The sequence below is a fragment of the Asterias rubens genome, chromosome 2, assembly GCF_902459465.1.
Source record: "Asterias rubens chromosome 2, eAstRub1.3, whole genome shotgun sequence".
NCBI lineage: Eukaryota > Metazoa > Echinodermata > Asteroidea > Forcipulatida > Asteriidae > Asterias > Asterias rubens.
Window position 1 is genome coordinate 8,529,898 of NC_047063.1, and position 20,953 is coordinate 8,550,850.

At 38.9% G+C, this 20,953-nt stretch overlaps 1 protein-coding gene across 2 annotated transcripts in view; it reads left to right on the plus strand.

Annotated features, from left to right (window-relative positions):
- LOC117302118 (regulator of nonsense transcripts 2-like) overlaps nt 1–20,953 on the plus strand; it is a 51,846-nt gene that overhangs the window by 22,851 nt on the left and 8,042 nt on the right. For both annotated transcript variants that reach the window (XM_033785929.1, XM_033785921.1), the window contains 19 exons: nt 476–645; nt 1,896–2,070; nt 3,500–3,592; nt 4,668–4,707; nt 5,801–5,955; nt 6,550–6,622; nt 7,376–7,531; nt 8,357–8,472; nt 9,384–9,469; nt 9,978–10,086; nt 10,726–10,783; nt 12,217–12,272; nt 13,542–13,658; nt 14,912–15,013; nt 16,594–16,719; nt 17,880–18,041; nt 18,767–18,905; nt 19,507–19,643; nt 20,256–20,439. In XM_033785929.1, the coding sequence (XP_033641820.1) occupies nt 476–645; nt 1,896–2,070; nt 3,500–3,592; nt 4,668–4,707; nt 5,801–5,955; nt 6,550–6,622; nt 7,376–7,531; nt 8,357–8,472; nt 9,384–9,469; nt 9,978–10,086; nt 10,726–10,783; nt 12,217–12,272; nt 13,542–13,658; nt 14,912–15,013; nt 16,594–16,719; nt 17,880–18,041; nt 18,767–18,905; nt 19,507–19,643; nt 20,256–20,439 (2,254 nt within the window). The remainder of the gene's footprint in view (nt 1–475; nt 646–1,895; nt 2,071–3,499; nt 3,593–4,667; nt 4,708–5,800; nt 5,956–6,549; nt 6,623–7,375; nt 7,532–8,356; nt 8,473–9,383; nt 9,470–9,977; nt 10,087–10,725; nt 10,784–12,216; nt 12,273–13,541; nt 13,659–14,911; nt 15,014–16,593; nt 16,720–17,879; nt 18,042–18,766; nt 18,906–19,506; nt 19,644–20,255; nt 20,440–20,953) is intronic.

Below are 20,953 nucleotides of genomic sequence, written 5' to 3' on the forward strand. Positions count from 1 at the left end.
CCAATTATTGTCGACTAGACAGAGTTAAAAAATTATAAAAATAAACCGTTCTTATAAAGTCCCAATGCGCTGTACAAAATCCATTGAGAACAGAATTAATCAGAGCTTAACAAATGAGTTTTGTAAAGGCATTTTTAATTGATCAAGAGTTTGTGCGTCTTTGATGTTTTGGGGGAGTTTGTTCCAAATAGTGGAAGAAGACGTTGAAAAGGCTTGTTGGCTGATGACTTTGTTGATGCCGATGAACAGGTAAATTGTGATTGGGAGGGGAGGTTCCTTGAAGGCTTATAGTTGTGAATTAGTTCTTGCAAATATTTTTGTGCGTAGCCATGGATACAGCTATGCATGTAGGTCAGAGTTTGAGCCAAGTCAGTCGAGCTATATAGTCAAGGATAGTCCTTACTCAAACTTGACCCCTGTATAATACTGTTAAAAATAGTTCTTTGTCCTCAATGATTTTTTGATTTTTTTTTAGTTGATTGTCGGAGGAGTGTTCACGGAGAAAGAAGGTCTACCTTCTCTAAACACGCTGCTCTCATCGGTCCTGAAGGCAGATAAAGAGAACCACACTCACATCTCCATCATCAGCAGCTTCTTAAAACACTGCGGAGAAGACTACGCCGGGATAGTGCCTCGTAGAAACCGGTAAGTCGGGTTGTCGTAGTGGTATCTGTTCTTGCCATCCACCTCTAGGACATCGGTGAAAATTTCTCATCAAGCAAAATTTGTATGATCACTCATTTTTTGTAAAGTGGGTTGGGTTTGAACAAAGATAAATTGACTGGAGCGGGATTCGAACCAATGTTCTCCGGGTTAACGTACCAGCGCTCTACAAAATGAACCTTCCAGCTTTTGGTTGGCAGTTTCCCTTTCAAAGACATTGACTAAAGCCCTGTTCATACTTCCTGCGAATGTAAATGCGATTCAAATTTGACGTGAATTTGACGTTACAACTCTCAAGAGATTTGAGCTCAACTCAACCCCTGGGAATTATTTGTTGCGAATTTGTGACGTCAACATTCATATCGCATTCGCAGGAAGTATGGACCAGGCTTGATAGGTAGACCATCGTGCCATCGATTCGTGGGCCGACGTCGGGTTGGGTTGTGATATCACCGAACTCAGCAGCACTGGTGAGACAGGCTGTGGTGGGAGCGACACTCAATGGTTCAAGAGGGGTTCACAACTTTTTTTCCACTTAGAAGTTATAGCTAACATATGAAATCATTTTATTTTTAGTTGTTGACAAGAAATGAACCCAATTTTGCCAAATGAGAACTCAGCTGGGGCTCCATGTAAGCTTTGCTAATTTGACTGGACAAACTGTAATGCAACTGACCGTAATGCGACTGACTATCGTTTTGCCATGTATGCCTAAAAGTTCAAGTTGCTGACCATTTATAAGTATCATGTTGGATACTCATGTATAAAAGTTGTTTGATACATGTAGTAAAACTTTTGCAAGTTTTTTAGTTAGAGGAAACTTTTGAATTGTGACCAGTGTATTTTTTACCATGCCCTTTTTGTGTAGTGTGACTGACCGCTTTTTACAACGTTATAACATTAAGAGCACAAAGACCACAACATTTCTAAAATCATTACTTCAAAGCCTTGGGTGTCAAGTACAAATCAGCCTAGGAACTTAGTGGAAAGTAATCTCACATAGAACTACTAGCACCAAGATCAAGAAATGAGACAGAAAAGTGTAATGCGACTGACCATGGAATTGCCCCTGCATTATGTCTACTAGAGAGAGAAAGAGACAGAAACGGCCAACATACATGTAGGGCTACACACAGCTCAGACCCAAGCTACTTAAAACTTACCCAGTCCATTTCCCTTGTGGTTTGTTACTCGGTCATTCATTTTTGGAGTGTGGATGTTCTGTTCTTCAGAATCCTTGCTGATAAGTTCAACTTGACTCTCCCAGTGAGTGAGATCTTCTCCGCCCAGCGGAAGAACGCCTACAAGGGACTCCTGAAGGAGCATTACCTGTCTCTGACCAAGCACCTACTGAAGGAGCATCGGGATCTTCAGAGTGTAGAGAAGCAGAATCGAAGAATATTACAAGTAAGATTTTTACCAAACAGAGAGAGCTGGCATTTATTTACGTTTCCCCTTATCCTTGCCCCTTAGCCTTACTCCATTTGTTGCGTGGCGGAGTGGGAAAAGCTAACTGGACTCAACCTCTGATGTTTCTGATCAGCAGAGTGTGGGCTCGAGTCCTGGTCTTGACACTTGTGTCGTTAAGGCAGAACCAATTATTGCTTTGTCCTTCGTATGGGATGTTAATCATGGGATCATGTTAAAGACACTGGACACCTTTGGTAATTGGCAAAGACCAGTCTTCCCACTTGGTTTATCTCAACATATGGTTATAATAACAAACCTGTGAAAATTTTAACTCAATAGACCGATCCATTAGGCTCCGCCCACGACGCACGTGTGAGCAAGAACACGTGGGGCTCTCCAATGCCTTTCTGCACAACTCTGCCGCGCGCGCCAAGATACTTGCACGCATGTCGGACCTTATTTGTTGGACCTTCGTTGCGTTGTGATTGGTCAATACGGAATGGGGCGGAGCTTAGTGGATTGGTCTTTTGGTTGACGATGGAAGAAAAAACAACCTTGTCACACAAAGTTGTGTGCTTTCAGATGCTTGATTTCAGGACCTAAAAATCAAATTTTGAGGTCTCGAAATCAGAGTCAAATATTTAAGTGGAAAGTTACTTCTTACTCAAAAACTACGTTACTTCAGAGGGAGCCATTTTTCACAATGTTTTATACAATCAAGAGCTCTCCATTGCTTGTTACCAAGTAAGTTTTTATGCTAGCAATAATTTTGAGTAATTACCAATAGTGTCCACTGTCTTTAAAGAAACAGGCTAAAAAGACACATCCTTTTCATCGGACAACTTACACCTGTTATCTCCATGTTTTCAAAAACAGTAGTTTTAATTGAATCATGCACAAATCGATATTGCTGCTGAGTGCCCCATGCAATTTAACTGCTTTTCCATTTAGTTTATTGACATAAGTAATTCAATGCAAACACTCCCCCTCACTGAAAAGGATGTATACTTAGAAAAACTTGGAAAAGCTTGCTGGTTATGTTGATATGGGGTGTCGTGGCCAAGCGGATAAGAGCACCGAATTCAAGCTCCGGTGTTTCTGTTCAGCAGAGTGTGGGTTCGAATCCCGGTCGTGACACTTGTGTCCCTGAGCAAGACACTTAACTATAATTGCTTCTCTCCACCCAGGGGTAAATGGGTACCTGTGAGGGCAGAGATGGTTCTTGTGGTTGGTTTAGCTTAGCGCGCTACATATTTGGCGGCACAGGCTGTATACTCCCCAGGGAACTGAGATGGTTTAAGGAATGAAAAGGCCCAGTGATCAGGGGTAATAATGTTGGAAGCGCTTTGAGACATGGTGTATAAAGCGTTATATAAAAACTGATTATTATTATAACTTCTTTATTTCCGTTGTTTGTTTTTCTCAGACTAAGGGAGAGTTGAGCGAGGAGAGAAGGAAGCGTTACAATGAGATTCAAGCTTCGTATCAGAAGCTCCTGGTCAACACGTCTCACTATGCCGTAAGAAACAGGATTGGTTGGAATTATAAGTGGTGTGTCATGGCCTGGAGGTTAAAGAGCACTGGATTCAAACTCTGGTGTTTCTGATCAGCAGAGTGTGGGTTTGAGTCCCAGGCATGACACCTGTGTCCTCAACCAAGACACTTAAAGACACTGGCCACTATTGGTAATTGGCAAAGACTAGTCTTCACAGTTGGTGTATCTCAACATATGCATAAAATAACAAACCTGTGAAAATTTTACCTCAATCGGTCGTCGTAGTTGCGAGATAGTAATGAAAGAAAAAAACATCCTTGTCACACATGGTCACACGAAGTTGTGTGCTTTCAGATGCTTGATTTTGAGACCTCAAATTCTAAATCTGAGGTCTCTAAATCAAATTCGTGGAAAATTGCTTCTTTCTCAAAACCTACGTCACTTCAGAGGGAGCTGTTTCTCACAATGTTTTATACTATCAACCTCTCCCCGTTACTCCTAAATCAAGAAAGGTTTTATGATAATAATTATTATGAGTAATTACCAATAGTGTCCACTGCTTTTAAAGGGAAACATTGCCTTGGATCAGGCTAGTTGGTCTTTGTTGGTCAAAATTTTGACTTCACAAAATGGCCGACCGTGTTCGTTCGAGATGAAAACGAAAACTGTGCAATTTTGAGGCAAGTTTGTGTGGATCATAATATTCTACTTTTAAATTATCAATCTAACCATATGCATTTCAAAACGAACGGTTTCAAACCCATTTCTGAGACCAACTCGCCTGATCCAAGGCAATGTATTCATTTAACCATGATGCTTCATCCTTCGGATGGGACGTAAAGCAGTTAGTCCCGTGTGTTGTGTAACGCACGTTAAAGAACTCTACAGGTGCACTAATTGAAAAGAGATGGGGTTCGCCCTGGTGTTCCTGGTTTGATTGCCAGCATATTGCGACACAACACCTTGTTAACCATTACTTGGTGCTATAAAGGAATAGGTCTCATACTTCGATACGTAGCTCCACATTCCTTGCAGGACAAAATACTGAGCGCTTTAATTTAACTTTGTAAGTTACCATTTGTCATTTTCTCTTTTTCAGGACTTAATTGATGAAGTCATGCCAGATCTTCCTGAAGCAGGTAAGAAATTGTTTTATTCAGTTTGAGATGTTGCAAAAACAAAGATATTTAACCCTGCTACCATCTGACAATTTAATACAATCCACTTTTGTTTTGAATAGGGGAATATAAGAGAGGTGTCGGGTCTTAACCAGCCAAATAAAAGTCGACAGGGTCATGTTTGTGTGAGAAAAGAGAGATGAAGGCGAGGTCCTTTGTCTCGTGGCCAAAACTCTGCTTCTTAATCTGAGTCCATCATCTACTCTTCAAACTTTAGGCCAGGATTGAGCACATCTCACAGGCTTTTTGTGTGTTGTCATCAGGTCTTCAACCCTGCAACTTATTACCTACATAGAGGGCTAGTGATCAAGTTTTTATTTTTGGTTTAACAAACCAATTTGACTAGACAGGGATTTGAACCTGTAACCTCCGGATTAACCAGCTGGCGCTCTACCAACTGAGCTATCGAGCCCTAATGTGAGCGGTCAGTCTACTTTGTCAATATATCAATCTTACTTCAGCAGTTACAGGTTGAATGACTTCTGACCGGCCACTGGCACCCCTAAACAAAGATGAATATTGTGGCGCGTCATGGCCTAGCGGTTAAGAGCACTGGATTCAAGCTTTGGTGTTTCTGATCAGCAGAGTGTGGGTTCGAGTCCCGGTCATGACACTTGTGTCCTCAAGCAAGACATTTAACCATGATTTTTTTGTAAAGTTGGGAAGGTAGTGCATTCTGCTCTGCCACCCAGGCTCCTAGTGGATGATACCCATGCCTACATACCTATGGACTGTAAAGGGAGTAACGCTGTTTCAGCCCCTGGAGTCCGTCACAACAGCCCCTCGAAAATTAGTTGATTTTAGCCCACACCTTGAAGTGGCCTTCAGGCCTTGTGTGTCTGGCGACTTGTATACAAAACATTTTTTTAAATAAATGAAATTTATTGTTGACAAAATAGGGAACCAACCACCATTATGGCTAGATAGCTCAGTTGGTAGAACGCTGACACATTAATCCAGAGGTAACAGGTTTAAATCTCGCTCTAGTCATTTTCCGCAGTCAGTTTCCCTTGTGGTTAATTGACCTGAAGTTTGAATTTGATTGATTTGACAGAAATCAGCCCAGAAGAGCGAGAAATGATGGCGCTAGATTTCATGACTGCTGACCACTCCAAGGCGGAGTTTGATTTCGAGACGTCTCTATGGGAGGACGAAGACACAAGAACATTCCACGAGAATCTGATTGATCTGAGAACGATGGTGCCTGGGGTATGTCAACTTAGGGATGTCAGTGGGTGTAGATCAAAGTGTTTTTTCCATAAGCATTTTATTCACGGGGTCGTACCATTATCATTCTGGTGTAGTTCCAAGTGTTTTTCCATAAGAATTTTTCATGGGATTTGAACCAGTATCTTTCTGGTGTATTTTCAAGTGTTCTTTCACTAGCATTTTTTCACCAGACTTTGTATTCGGTGCTCTTAAACGCTCATCTTCAAATTTTGGAAGATGAAAACAGATTAAACCAAACAGTTGCTACACACTCGAGCCTGATATTTCACGATGCCCCCTGGTCATTGCCTTGGTGCTCTTGAAATGCTACAGTAAAATTTTACAGTTTCCTTATAGTGTGCCCTGTATAAAAGAGAACAATTTCTTGGTGCCCTTGCCCTTTCGAAAATGAAGCATACATGCCTGCACACTATATGATAGGAGTCTATGGGTTTTGTACAACCTCGGAGAAATATAGCACCCTTGGCTTTGCGTCGGATGCCATCTGCCCCGTCGGGTGTACAAAACATCGCAGCATGCAACAACTGTATAATGGCTGTTTGTTTTACTTGTTGATTCTCTGTCTTCTCGTAGATTTTATTCAAGGACAGCGAGAAGAAAGGATCCCCCGATGAGAAACAAGAAGAGTTAGCCCAACTAGGAGAAGGTAATCCCTATCCCCTTCTCCTCCATACTACACAAATTTACCCAAACCTTAAAGCGTTGTAGTATTGTGTCCGCCATATCTCAAAAAGGCTTATTGCCATTTTTTGTTGGTAAAGTACCACGGCTTCTCTGTAGAATATTAATTTTGGTTTTTATACACATTTTAACCAATGTGTGTTAGCACTGTATACTCAGTACTTACCCCAAGTTCTGTGAAGAAAAAAAAATCACAGGCATATTACTCGGGTTGGGATTCAGTTAACTAGACAAAAATTGATTTATTCCCCCTGCAAATTTAACATCTAATAAATATAGGATTTGAACTGCCTCTAACTACCGGGCAATATTGGCTGTCTAGCTGGTAAGACACTGCTCTAGAATTGCAAGGGTTGTGGGTTCGAATCCCACCCGAGTAATATGCCTTTGATTTTTGTTCTCAGAACTCGGGAAAGTACTGAGTAACCAGTGCTATTACACATGGGTGTATATGGGTAAACCAAAATTAATATTCTTTATCCTGATGTAAATTAAACATCTAATATATTGTTGGGTGCCTGCTGCTAAATATAGGATTCGAACTGCCTCTAGCCATCGGGCAATCTCGGTAGTCTAGTTGGTAAAACACTGCTCTAGAATTGCAACGTTCGTGGGTAAGTACTGAGTATACAGTGCTTACACATATCGGTTAAAAACAAAATTAATATGCTTTATCCCCGATGCAAATTTAACATCTACATAATAAACTTGTTTACAGATATCGTAGCTCTTGAGCAAACGGATGATACTGAGGTCGTAACAACGGAAGAAGCGGAAGCAGCTGAGATGGCGCCCAACGAGGAGCAAGAAGTCACCACAGAAGATGAAATAATCGTAGAAGAGGTTGAGTCAACTTCAGAACCTGATCTAGATGGTTAGTTACATTGTTATGGCAATAATAATATAAGTTATCCCACAAGCGCGAGTGGAATACAGAAAATTATAGCGCTTCTACGTACCATATCCAACGAGGCCAAACGCTTCTGCGTACTACTAATAATAATTATAAATAAAGCTTATAAAGCGCCTTTTATGACTGGATCCCAAGGCGCTGTACAAACTAAAATAGCTAAACAAAAATGGTGGAAAAAAACAAAGAGCATAAAAGATTTCTAAAAATATAAACCACAAAATGGACCAGCCAATAGTTAAAACCACACACTACGAAATTTAAAAAATTCTGAAAAAGCAGTACTACGATCACATTAGTACAATATCCAATGAGGCTGAGTTGGATATGGCACGCAGACGCGTTATATTTTTTTCGTATTTCCAAGAGTGCTATATGATAGCATATTTATCTTCAAACCTCAAGCAACTTACTTGACAATCAGCATTTCACGCAAACGCGCCACTTTTGAGTTTACATTTACTTCTTATATAAGCTGTAGGCCTACGTTTTGCGCAAAGGCTTATAGAGGCGCAGTACGGAGAGTTAGAACACACAATGCGCAGGGTGTGATATGGGACATGCAGTATAAATTTATGTCACACTCCTTGTTTGCTGTGTATCGACCAATCAGAATTAAGGATTCAAGCCTGCTCGGCCACTAAAATGTACTTAAGACTTGCCTTTTAAGATGAAAAGTATCGACCAATCAGAATTAAGGATTCAAGCCTGCTCGGCCACTAAAATGTACTTAAGACTTGCCTTTTAAGATGAAAAGTTACATCTGATGATTACATCTCGTTGCCATAGATACGGAGGAAGAGGAGGAGGAGCATGATAAAACGACCAACATGAGCAAAAAGATTCTCCTGGATACCTTCCTACAGCGGCTGCCGCAGTGTGTTAATAGAGACTTCATTGACAAGGTGAGTCAAAAAAAAACTTCTTGATGCGTATAGTGTTCAACAAACTCACCTTCCTGCATTAGCCTTTCTCATGTGTTTTGTTTGTGTTTTGTTTGTGTTTTGTTTGTCTAGTCTGTCGTATTGTACACGTTTTTTTGTCTTCTGTAGTATCTACTGTTGTTTGTCTATCAATAGGTTAAGGCACAAAAGCCTCGGCTTCACCTAAACCTAATTGACGTGCTGCTTATTTATAACTATGTGTATTACTGATCAAATTAAAATGATTGTGAATTATCAAAACGCACTTATCTTCATTTACTACGAATTACTTTGTATTACATAAAACTTGAACCTAATACGTTAACAAACGTTGCTTTGAAAAGTGAAATGTAAGGACAGCAATGAAATAAATGTATGATAATGATGATGATAAGTCCCAGTCTATGACCCTACCTTAAAGACACTGGATACTATTGGTAATTGTCAAAGACTGGTCTTCACAGTTGGTCTATCTTAACATTATGCGTAAAATAAAAATCGTTCGGCAAAGTTGTAAGATATTCATGAAAGAAAAAAACACCCTTACCGCACCATGGTCACACGAAGTTTTGTGCTTTCAGATGCTTGATTTCGAGACCTCAAATTCTAAATCTGAGTTATCAAAATCAAATTCGTGGAAAATTACTTCTTTCTCGAAAACTACGTCACTTTAGAGGGAGCTGTTTCTCACAATGTTTTATACTATCAACCTCTCCCCATTACTCGTTACCAAGTAAGGTTTTATGCTAATAATTAATTTGAGTAGTTACCAATAGTGTCAACTGCCTTTATAGACTTTGGTTTCTATAAATATTTGGACATGTATTTTTGAAGTACATCATCAAATTACATACATGTGTGTCTAATACCTGATATATTGATGTTAACAACAGGCAGCAGTTGAGTTCTGTATGGATTTGAACACCAAGATCAACAGACGTAAACTGATCAAGGCATTATTCAATGTCCCAAGAACCAGGTAAATTTACCAAATATTTAGATTTCTTATTTTGTTTGTATGCTACAGTAAATTTTCTAGTTACCTCAAATATATTTGGTTTGCGGTGGCACCATGTGTGTATCTACTTCCCAGGTAGAGTTTGTTCTTAGAGAACTGTCTTGCTTTATGCTACTACCGCGGAGTAGATTTATTGGATGTTCCGACGACTTTTCAGTTCTGAAAAGAACTGTCCTGCTTTTCATCTACTACCCGAGTGGAAGGCATAGAAAATTGGCTGGGACAACTTCTTTAGCTTATAGGATCGTAATTAACTGCACTACCGTAGATTCAGTTCTTTAGATTGGTCTCAACGTTTCGACAAGCTTGCTCTAGTCATTGTCAGGAGACTGATTCACCTATTTATGTTTGTTGTGTGGTCATTTAGACTTTTTTTGGTTATTTATACCAGACACCCTTTTGGCTAATTCTATTTTCTTTCTAGCTGACATTGATAATTTTGATTTGATTGTCTTTAATAATGATTTAGATTGGATCTTCTGTCCTTCTACTCTCGTCTGGTTGCCACACTGTATCCATGTATGCCAGACATCGGCACGGAACTTGTCGAAAAACTCAAAGCTGACTTCAGGTGGCACGTAAGTCTCACTCATTCATCGTCAGAAAGCTTGTTGGGTTTTTTTCCCGTTTTTTTGTCCTTCTTTTTTTCCCTTTTTTTTCCGCAATGTATTTGTAGCAATGTCTTTTATACAGTGAACAAATAAATAACAACTAAAACTAGAACTACAAATAAATACCTAAGGTATTTGTGTTTGTAGGCTAAGTATGCCTTTGTTTTATTAACCGTTTGATTGTTTTAAAGGCACTGGACACCTTTGGTAACTGGACACCAGTCTTCTCACTTGGTGTATCTCAACATATGCATCAAATAACAAATCTGTGAAAATATTGGCTGGTTGTCGAAGTTGCTAGAGAATAATGGAAGAAAAAACACCCTTGCCGCACAAGCTGTTTGCTATCAGATGCTTGAACTCAAGACTGTAATTCAATTAAAATATTTTAGTGATAAATTACTTCTTATATTTTTTACTATCAACAGCTCTCCATTGCTCGTTTCTGAGTAAGTTTTTATGCTACGATTATTTTGAGTAATGACCAATAGCGTCCAGTGCCTTTAAGCAGAGTGGGTTTTTTTTCCATTACAAATTGTGTATAACACCTTTAACAGAAATTAAATATTTGAATTATGTGCTTTTATTTTTTGTTTCCCCCACAAGGTGAGAAAGAAAGACCAGATGATGATCGAGACCAAAATCAAAACGGTCCGATTTATCGGTAAGAAATACTCCATATTATTAATTTGTTTAGATTTTTGTTGTTTTATGTGTAAAAATACTCCTCATAGAGGACCAGCAAAAGACTGTCACGGTATTTTTACGTGAAGATTTTAATTCAATATAAACCACAAGGGAAACTGACTGGGTAAATTTTTGAAATGATTTTGGGGTTGAACAAAGAATTGACTAGAGTGGGATTCGAACCAACGACTCTAGTCAATTCTTTGTTCAACCCCAAAATCATTTCAAAAATTTACCCAGTCAGTTTCCCTTGTGGTTTATATTGATATCTGAAACAAAAAGTCGCATCCCCTTAAGGTGATCCCCTGGCTGTCGCTTCCCAGGTTGTATCGTAATTTGGGTGTGATCCCTGGCTACACGGCAGTTAACGGTTGTATGGCTTCTGACTGGCACCCCCGAACAAAGATATTGACAAAATAGGGACACCGCCAATATAGGGCTAGATAGCTCAGTTGGTAGAGCGCCGGCACGTTAATCTGGAGGTCGTTGGTTCGAATCCCACTCTAGTCAATTCTTTGTTCAACCCCAAAAAAATTTTAACTCGTCCACGTTTTAGCTGAGAGCAGATCTCTGGTCACAGCATTCTTGACTGGACACCAGCCCTCAGAAGTCAGTGAAATGATTTATAAAAATAATAATAAACGTACTTGTAACACGCCTTTTCCAAAGGATACAAAGCGCCAATTATTTTTAATTCAAGGTGAGTGGGACGAAGATTTTGAAATTATTAGACCTAATCCTTAGCACACCATGGGTGGATTTTACAAAGAGTTAGGACTAGTCTTATCTCGAGTTAGGACCAGTTACTCTTCCTAACTTAGGTCTATCCATGCAATTTGTATATCTCCTAGGACTAGTCCTAAGTTGGGACTAGTTTAGGACTAGTCCTAACTCTTTGTGAAATCGACCCCATGTAATGGTTTACTAGGTGCTACGGCGCAAACAGCAGCCACAGCCAGGAAAACCAGGGAGAACCCCTTCTCTTTTCGATAAGTGCCTGCACTGGGTTCTTTTACATGCGCTACACAACACATGGGACCAACGGCTTCACGTCCCATGCGAAGGACGAAGCAATGGTTAAGTGTCTTGCTTAAGGACACAAGTGTCACGGATGGGGATTCGAACCCACACTCTGCTGATCAGAAACACCAGAGTTTGAATTGGGTACTCTTAATTAACCGCTCGGTCACGACACTTCATGCGTGATTTTTCAGATTGAAATGTTTGTGGATGAACAAATATCTAAACCATATTACATTTTAGAAAAAAACTTTCTCAAAATAGTTTATCCTATCAATATCTGCAGTGCTTCTCACCAAGTAAATTGTTATGGTCGTAATTTGGGGGGAATATTTACCATTCTATGAACCTCTGTGTGTAACAATGATGTGTGTTTAATATTTTGAACAGGGGAGCTGACTAAATTCAAGATGTGTTCTAAGTCTGATACATTGCAGTGTGTTAAGGTAAGTCTGGTACCTGGAATCCACCTCTCGTATGACTAAAAGTCAACAAGGGCAAATTTCATAAAGCCTGTAAGCACAAACACTCGTGAAGCACCAACAAAAACTTTGCTTAGCAGAAACAGCCTACCAGCAATCAGTTAACACTTTTGCAACTGTTGCCGCACTCATTTTTTTGAAATATGCTGAGCATTTTTCTTGTCAATGTCTTTATTCTGGTTACCATTCAGAAGCCATTCAACCTATAACCACCTTCTGAATGGCTTATGATTGCCCTCCCCCCTCTCCAACAAAGATATTAACAAAATATAGGGACTGCCAAAATAGGGCTAGATAGCTCAGTTGGTAGAGCACTGGTGTGTGAATCTGGAGGTCGTTGGTTCAGAGCCCGCTTTGGTAATTTTTGTCTGTGTTCAACCCAAAATTAGTTGAATTTGACCTAGTTAGTTTCCCTTGTGGTTTTATTACTTGATATTTAAAATAGAAAGTCACATCCCCTTAAGGTGATCCTTTTGCTGTTGCTTCCCAGGTTGTATCGTAAACTTGGGTGTGATCCCTATATTATATATAATAACAGCATTTATAAAGCGCCATATATCCCAAAAATTGCTCAATGGCGCTGTACATTAAAAAGGCAAAAAACACTAAACATTAAAAAAAAAAAAAAGCAAAACAAAGCTAAAACAGAAGAAATTTATAAAACAAGGCAAAAACTTTATAAAACTACAGAAGGTACAATAGCTAAACGGCAGTTACAGGTTGCATGGCTTCTGACTGGCACCCTAAAACAAAGATACTGGAGAAGTAGGGAGACTATTTGAGCCAGCCAGCTAAGTTGGTAAAGCGCCAACACATTAGTCCGGAGGTAGCAGTTTAAAATCCCACTCTAGTAATTTTGTCTTTGTTCAAACGAAAATTCTTTAAAATTTCTCCTGTCAGTTTCCCTTGTTGTTCATTACTGAAAGTTGAAGTTGATCGATAAGACATAAATCAGCCAAGAAGAGCGAGAAACTATGGCGCTGGAATTCCTGAGTGCCGACTAGTCCAAAATGTGGTTGATTACTTGATACTTCTTTATTTGGGCAAATGGAAACAAGAATATGGAGAAGTTTCAAGATATAACTTGATGGATGTTTTAAAAGACTATGTTAAACAGAAAATTATTTAAAATTTCTCCATCCAGTTTCCCTTGTGGTTCATTTTTGAAGTTTTAAATTGATCGATTTGACAGAAATTGATATTGATGGATGGTGTTGTTGTTTATTGTTGTAGATACTTCTTCAGGATTTCCGTCACCATAACATTGACATGGTGTGTAACCTGCTAGACAGCTGCGGTCGTTTCCTCTACAGATCACAAGACTCGCACCTTCTCACCAAGGCTCTATTGGTATGTATCAAACTCGACCTCATTACAATCTTGGCGGGAAATTTTTTCCGAAAAAGCTTTGCTCCATTAGGGCATGTTTTGAGATATTTTTTAACTAGTCCTGTGTTTGATCCACTCATTGATGGCAGCACACACTGATCGCGTACTCTTTTGTATTAGTATGTTCTTAGCGTCCAAAGCAACTCCATTCAGTCTCTATCCTTTTTGAAACTTTCTCCTGTGTGTTTTTATCCATTTTTTTTTACTGTTTTGCCTAGGTATTTGTATTCTCTTGATCCTTCACCATTAAGCTAGGTACATTGCTTTGTGCTAAGCCAGTTTGACGTCACAGCTCTGTTTTTGCTGCGATTGTTTCGGAAGAGTTGAACACAGGGCAACTCTTCCGAATTGTTCGTTGCGAAGTTGTGACTTCAAAATTCGCAGCACATTCGCAGGAAGTATGAACTGGGCTTTATTGTGTCATCTGTGGTGGAGTTTGTCGTATTTATCTATTTCTCGTGTGTATCTTCAAGCCTCTGTCTCTAAATTAACAGTCTAGTTCCAATAGTTGCACCTCTAACTCCTTATCGGAAAAGCTGATTAGAGCAAAGCCTACTGTTAATAAAGTATCCCTCTATACTGTTGTGGTACTGAAATAGTTTGTTTTATATAACTGACATACAGATCCTTGTCATTTGATTGGTGGAACTTACTTTCCATCCGCACCGGCGATCAAAAAGACCTATTCGCCCATGGGGAATAGCATTTCCCATTCAACGATTAGGATCATCCTTGTTCCCAATGTTTTTGAGCAGTACAGCGCCGCTGCTAAAACAAAGGAGCACCTGTGCAAAAGGTTGTGATCCGATTGCTATTAAATTTGTGCATTGTTGCCGCTACGCGGCGCTATATGGTTTTTGGTTGAAATCAAATACAATTTGTTCCGAAACAGTAGTTTGTGTGATTTTTCATAATGTTATACTTTTAAAATACATCAAATGCCAAGGATTTATATGGCAGTTATATAAAACAAATGAGTGGCTTTAATTGATTTTAAGTGAGTGGCTTTAATTTGTGGAATGGAAGGAATATTATCGCTTGGTAAAATTTTGACTGTTCCATGTCACTCAGCTTCGCCTCGTGAAATGGAACAGTCAAAATTTTACCTTGCGATAATATTTCTCCCATTCCACTCTGAGCCACTTAATATTTGTATACTAAGCTCTTTATGGATGGAGAACGTGGAATTCAAGATATTTTGGTTTCTCTTTCAGGAATTGATGATGCGGAAGAGGAACAAGCTACATCTGATTGAGCGACACAGCACAATGGTTGAGAATACATTCTTCTATTGTAACCCTCCTGAAGTAAAACAAGTAAGTGTAATCCCCCACCCCCCCCCACAGTTCCACGTCTAACCTATTAAAGGCAGTGGACACTATTGGTAATTACTCAAAATAATTATTAGCATAAAACCTTTCTTTGTGACGAATAATGGGGAGAGGTTGGTGGTATAAAACATTGTGAGAAACGGCACCCTCTGAAGTGCCATAGTTTTCGAGAAAGAAGTAATTTTCCACGAAGTTGATTTCGAGACCTCAGATTCAGAACTTGAGGTCTCGAAATCAACCATCTAAACGCACACAACTTTGTGTGACAAGGGTGTTTTTTCTTTCAATATTATCTCGCAAGTTCAAAGCCCGATTGAGCTCAAATTTTCACAGGTTTGTTATTTGATGCATACGTTGAGATACACCAACTGTGAAGGCTTGTCTTTGACAATTACCAATAGTGTCTAGTGCCTTTAAGATTGAGAACAAAAACCAGTTGTTTAACATACTTAAAGACACTGGACACTTTTGGTAACTGTCAAAGATCAGTCTTCTCACTTGGTGTATCTCAACATATGCATAAAAAAACAACCTGTGAAAATTTGAACTCGTCAAATTTGGTCGTCAAAGTTGCAAGATAATAATGGAAGAAAAAAACACCCTTGTCACACGAAGTTGTGTGCTTTCAGATGCTTGATTTCGAGACCTCTTTCTCAAAAGCTATGTTACTATAGAGGGAGCCGTTTCCCACAATGTTTGAAACTATCAACAGCTCTCCATTGCTCGTTACCAAGTAAGGTTTTCTTGCTAATAATTATTTTGAGTAATTACCAATAGTGTCCACTGCCTTTAAGTTTAAGTTGTTACTTATATTTATAGCTCATCATTTGACCAGATGAAACAGATCAAATTCATGAAAGTACAGGCATGTGAAATTACTGCATTTACACAGATAACCATGATTATTCCTTGATTGCATCGCTGGTGATCAATAATCGTTTTTCATACATGTAGCACAGTGGATCAATAAGGGAATCAATGTGTGGTGAAGAGGTTTTCAACTAGTGGTTTAATCCCAACGAGGCCTGGTTCTTGATAATTTTACCGAGACGAAGTCGAGGTAAATTATAAGAACCAGGCCTCGGCGGGTTTAAACCACTAGTTGAAAACCGATTAAACACATTTTGATTCCCATTCATAAATATCTTTTCGGTCATAAACATCAACACTTTTTGGTCAAAAAGTAATATAAATGCAAAAACTATAATTGTTCAATGATTTCTTTCAACACAACACCCCTCCAGCTATGAAATGGTAAAGCCCTCCGCCGCCCTCGGGTAAACAACTCCTCATAAGGGAATGCTGTGCGCGTCGCGCGTATCGCGTGATGTGGCACAACTGTTTCAGCCGTTGCTCTTGACCAATAGGTATGAAGAAACTGTCTTATAAGCACAGGTGCAAGCTCGCGTGTCACACCCACGTGACGCGCTCTTCACCAATAGGAATAGCGAAACTGTCTGAGGTATTTATGAATTAGAAATATAACGTAACAGAAAAGAGTATTACTCCACTTTTCTGTCCTTTTTAACTTTTCTTTTTTCGTTTTTGAATGACACAATGATCAGGCAGTGATGAAAGAGCGACCGATCCTACATGAGTACGTTCGTAAGCTCATCTATCGTGATCTGTCTAAGACAACCACGGAGAAGGTCCTGAAACAACTGCGCAAGATGGACTGGAACAACGTGGAGGTAAATAAAAAAGCAAATCAAATTCTGATCTCAGAACTACCTCTAGATTTTATTTCACTTTGTGTGTATTACATGTATGTGCATTACAAATTATAATGAATTGTTGATACCTTGCTAAGTAGGATTTAAAACTTTGCATGGTGGAAATAAGATATAGAAGAGTTCTACTGTATATGATACCTTGCTATTTATCCATTTTACTTGCATGTAACATGTGCATTGTATTTCATCATTTCTGCTATTGATCTATTTTACTTGTGTTTATTGTGTGCATTTCAAATTGTATATTGTTGATATTTCTGCTATTCATCTATTTGACTTGTGTGTTCTACAGTGTATCTGCATAACAAATTGTATATCAATGAAATTTTTGCTATTTAACTATTTAACTTGTTCGTATAATGTGCATAACAAATTGTATATCATTGATATTTCTGCTATTTAACTACTGTTTTTTAAGTTGCAATGATTCGTTAATATGTCTACAATTTTGTTTAACACGTGTGTATTCTGTGCATAACAAATTGCAAATCATTGATATTTCTGTAATTTAACTTGTGTGTATTGTGTGCATTACAAACGGCAATGAATCACTGATCATTCTGCTATTTACCAACTTAACTTGTGTGTATTATCCTTGATAATTCCACTATTTATCTACTTGACTTGTTTGTACTATGTGCAAGAAAATTTATGAATAACAAATTGAAATGAATCGCTGATATTTCTGCTATTTGACTATTTCACCTTTGTGTATCAAATTGTAATAAACCAGTTATGCTTCTGCTATTCATCTATTTTCAGATCTATTTACTCCTTTCAGTTCTTCATAAGCAAGCTCAAGACTCATCTCTTCGAATCTGCTTACATTGAGTCCATTGCTAGCCTGCTTTTGTCATTATAAACAAAGCCCCTATTTCCAATGGCATGTCATGGCCGAGCGGTTGGGAGCACCGGATTCAGACTCTGGTGTTTGATCAGCAGAGTGTGGGTTCGAATCCCGGTCGTGACACTTGCTACGTAAAATTGTGTGTCTGATGACTTGCTGATTTTCTGTGCTGAATATTATTTTCGTATAATATTTCATTATATTTCATCATTATATAGCCCCATGTGCCTAGGTTTTTATTCTAATATTATTATTTTGTTTTTCCGTTCAGATTAAGATGTACATCACTAAGTGTCTAAGCAGTGTCTGGAACGTAAAGTTCAATAATGTCCACTGTGTTGCTAGCTTACTGGCCGGTCTGGTACCCTATCATGACGATGTGGGTATACAGGTTGTAGATGCTGTCTTGGAAGATGTCAGAATCGGCATGGAGGTGGGTACTGACTTTTAATCTTTATAAGCTCTCATAGATATCACTGTACTGTGGATTTTCAAACAAAATTTTTAACGATGCAAATGTAACATCTGTTATTTTAAATTGTCATATAGTACTTACAGTATTTGCCTCGCAGGGTGACTTTTCTAAGTTTATATTTTTAGGACTTAAAAGACTGCTGTCAGGAGCTTATAAGATTTTCTTATGGAATTATATATCGTACCAATTACGTGTAGCTCAGCAATGGCACAAATTGAATACACCAAGTTAGAGACACACATTGCCTTGGATCGGGCGAGTTTTCTATGGAAAGCGTTTGTAACTGTTTTTTATAAAATGCACATTGTTAGAAAGGTGTTTTAAAAGTAGAATGTTATGATCCACTCAAATAGCCTCGAAATTGCACAGTTTTCCTTATACTTTGCAAACACGGTCGGCCATTTTCTAGAGTCGAAAATTTGACTCCACAAAATAGCAGGCCATATTACCTTCTAACAAATGATTTTAAACGCTTTTTATAGATAAACTCGCCCGATCCAAGGCAACCTGTGCCTTTAACTTTCAGGAAGGCATGTTCTTTTGCCTTCATATATTTTATGACTTACATGTAATTTATGTTTTTTCAAACGCCCTCAGCAAACTTTCTTTGACAAGCTTGTAGCAAATATTTGTAGATTATGCGAAAATGGTAAAAACTCTCTGAACAAAATTTCCTGTTACAGATTAACCATGCTAAGTACAACCAGCGTCGTGTTTCCATGGTGAAGTTCCTCGGTGAGCTGTACAACTATCGTATGGTAGAGTCGGCGGTTATCTTCAAGACCTTGTACTCAGTGATTCGCTTTGGAATCTCTTTAGATGGTAAGGAATTATTGCTCATAGAATTTACACCAGAAACTCTCTTTTAAAGCCATTGGACACTTCCAGAACAGAAAGAGAAAAAAAGTTAACAGATTTACAAATAACTTACAGGGTTTACAAAAGGTAATGGTCAAAGACTCCCCTTGAAATATTATTCCATGAAATGCTTTACTTTTTGAGAAAACACTAATACAATTATCAATTCTCAATATCGAGAATTATGGATTTATTTATGTGTCATGAGAGGGCAAGTTTTCCCGTTATTTTCTCCCGACTCCGATGACCGATTGAGCCTAGATTTTCACAGTTTTTTAATTGTTTATATATATAAGTTGTGATACACGAAGTGTGCACCTTTGGACAACATTGTTTACCGAAAGTGTCCAATGGCTTTAAAAGGCAGTGGTCACTATTGGTAATTACTCAAATTAATTATTAGCATAAAACCTTACTTGGTAATGAGCAATGGGGAGAGGTTGGTAGTATAAAACATTGTGAGAAACGGCTCCCTCTGAAGTGGAGTAGTTTTCGAGAAAGAAGTCATTTTCCACAAATTTTGATTTTGAGACCTCAGATTTAGAATTTCTGTTATCCATCTCAGGAGCTTACAATCCCCTGGATCCTCCTGAGCATCTGTTCCGCCTCCGGCTGGTCTGTACCCTCCTGGATACTTGCGGACAGTTCTTCGATAGGGGTACAAGCAAGAAGAAACTGGACTGCTTTCTGGTGTACTTTCAGGTGGGTTACAATAGACGCTGTAAGGGCCCAATAGATGGCTAGCTTCTGTTTGTTTCACGAGATCAATAGGAAAATGTTAAAATAAGCTTGTTGTAGTTTTCCACATTTTTGGGGGGCTGCACTAACAAGCCACTATTATGTTAAGGAGAATGGACGCGACAGTGTAGATTCGTGGGCGAGTACATTGTATTCACGAATCTACACTTTAGAGTCTTTTCTCTGACTTAAACTATTTCCCCCATTGGTTATGTAACACAGTTTCAATGAGTTGGATTTCTCAATTGTAACAAAACTAGTTAGTCTATCTTATTTCGTATACGACGGTTGGTCACATTGTATGATTGTTGTACAAAATAGATAGGCAACATTATCGAGTATAGCGTCAGTTTGCTCAGCTAATAATAAATTGTGGTACTAAAGTAATTTTTCTTAGCTGGAAAATGTTATTATAAACTGACAGATAACATATTTTCCGCTATGTTTTGTTGCACTTCATGCTATCTTTCAGTTTGGAAAGACAGTAATTTTCAAGTTGAACTATTTACTTAAGTTTGTAAAGAACCTACACTCAACTGTAGATTATTCTATTTGATTATTTTCCTCTGTTTCTAGCAATACATCATGTACAAGCGCAGCCTCCCAATCTGGAACCCACAGCTCCCGTTCCCTCTGGATGTAGACAACGCCTTGGCAGACACCCTGGAGACGTTGAGACCTAAACTGCTCATCTACTCCACACTGGACGAGGCCAGTGAGGCTGTGACTGAGCTGGAGAAAGAACAAGTCCAAAAACTAGGTAAACTGTCCATAGTCAAGTCAGGATACCATACTTAAGATCTTGCGACAGGCTTATAGAGACTTAGGCTAAACCAAAATTGGCGGTTTTGGCTATGGCTGCTGTTGTTAAGGGTGTTGCTAAGGACGTCCTATACTTTAATGCATGATGATGCGGAAATGTGGCCGAGTGGTTAAGAGCACCGAATTCAAACTCTGGTGTTTCTGATCAGCAGAGTGTGGGTTCAAATCCCCAGCTGTGACATTTGTGTCCTTAAGCAAGACACTTAGCCATTGCTTTGTCCTTCGGATGGGACGTAAAGCCGTCGGTCCCATGTGTTGTGTTACACATGTAAAAGAACCCAGTGCACTTACCGAAAAGAGAAGGAGTTTGCCCCGGTGTTCCTGGCTGTGGCTGCTGAATGTAGGACCTTGTAAACCCTTATAAGGTGCTACATAATTGGGTCTCAGAATCCATCACTGCAATAATATATTTTTTCTGAAAGTTTGTATATACTCAGTGCCTTGAGTACCTT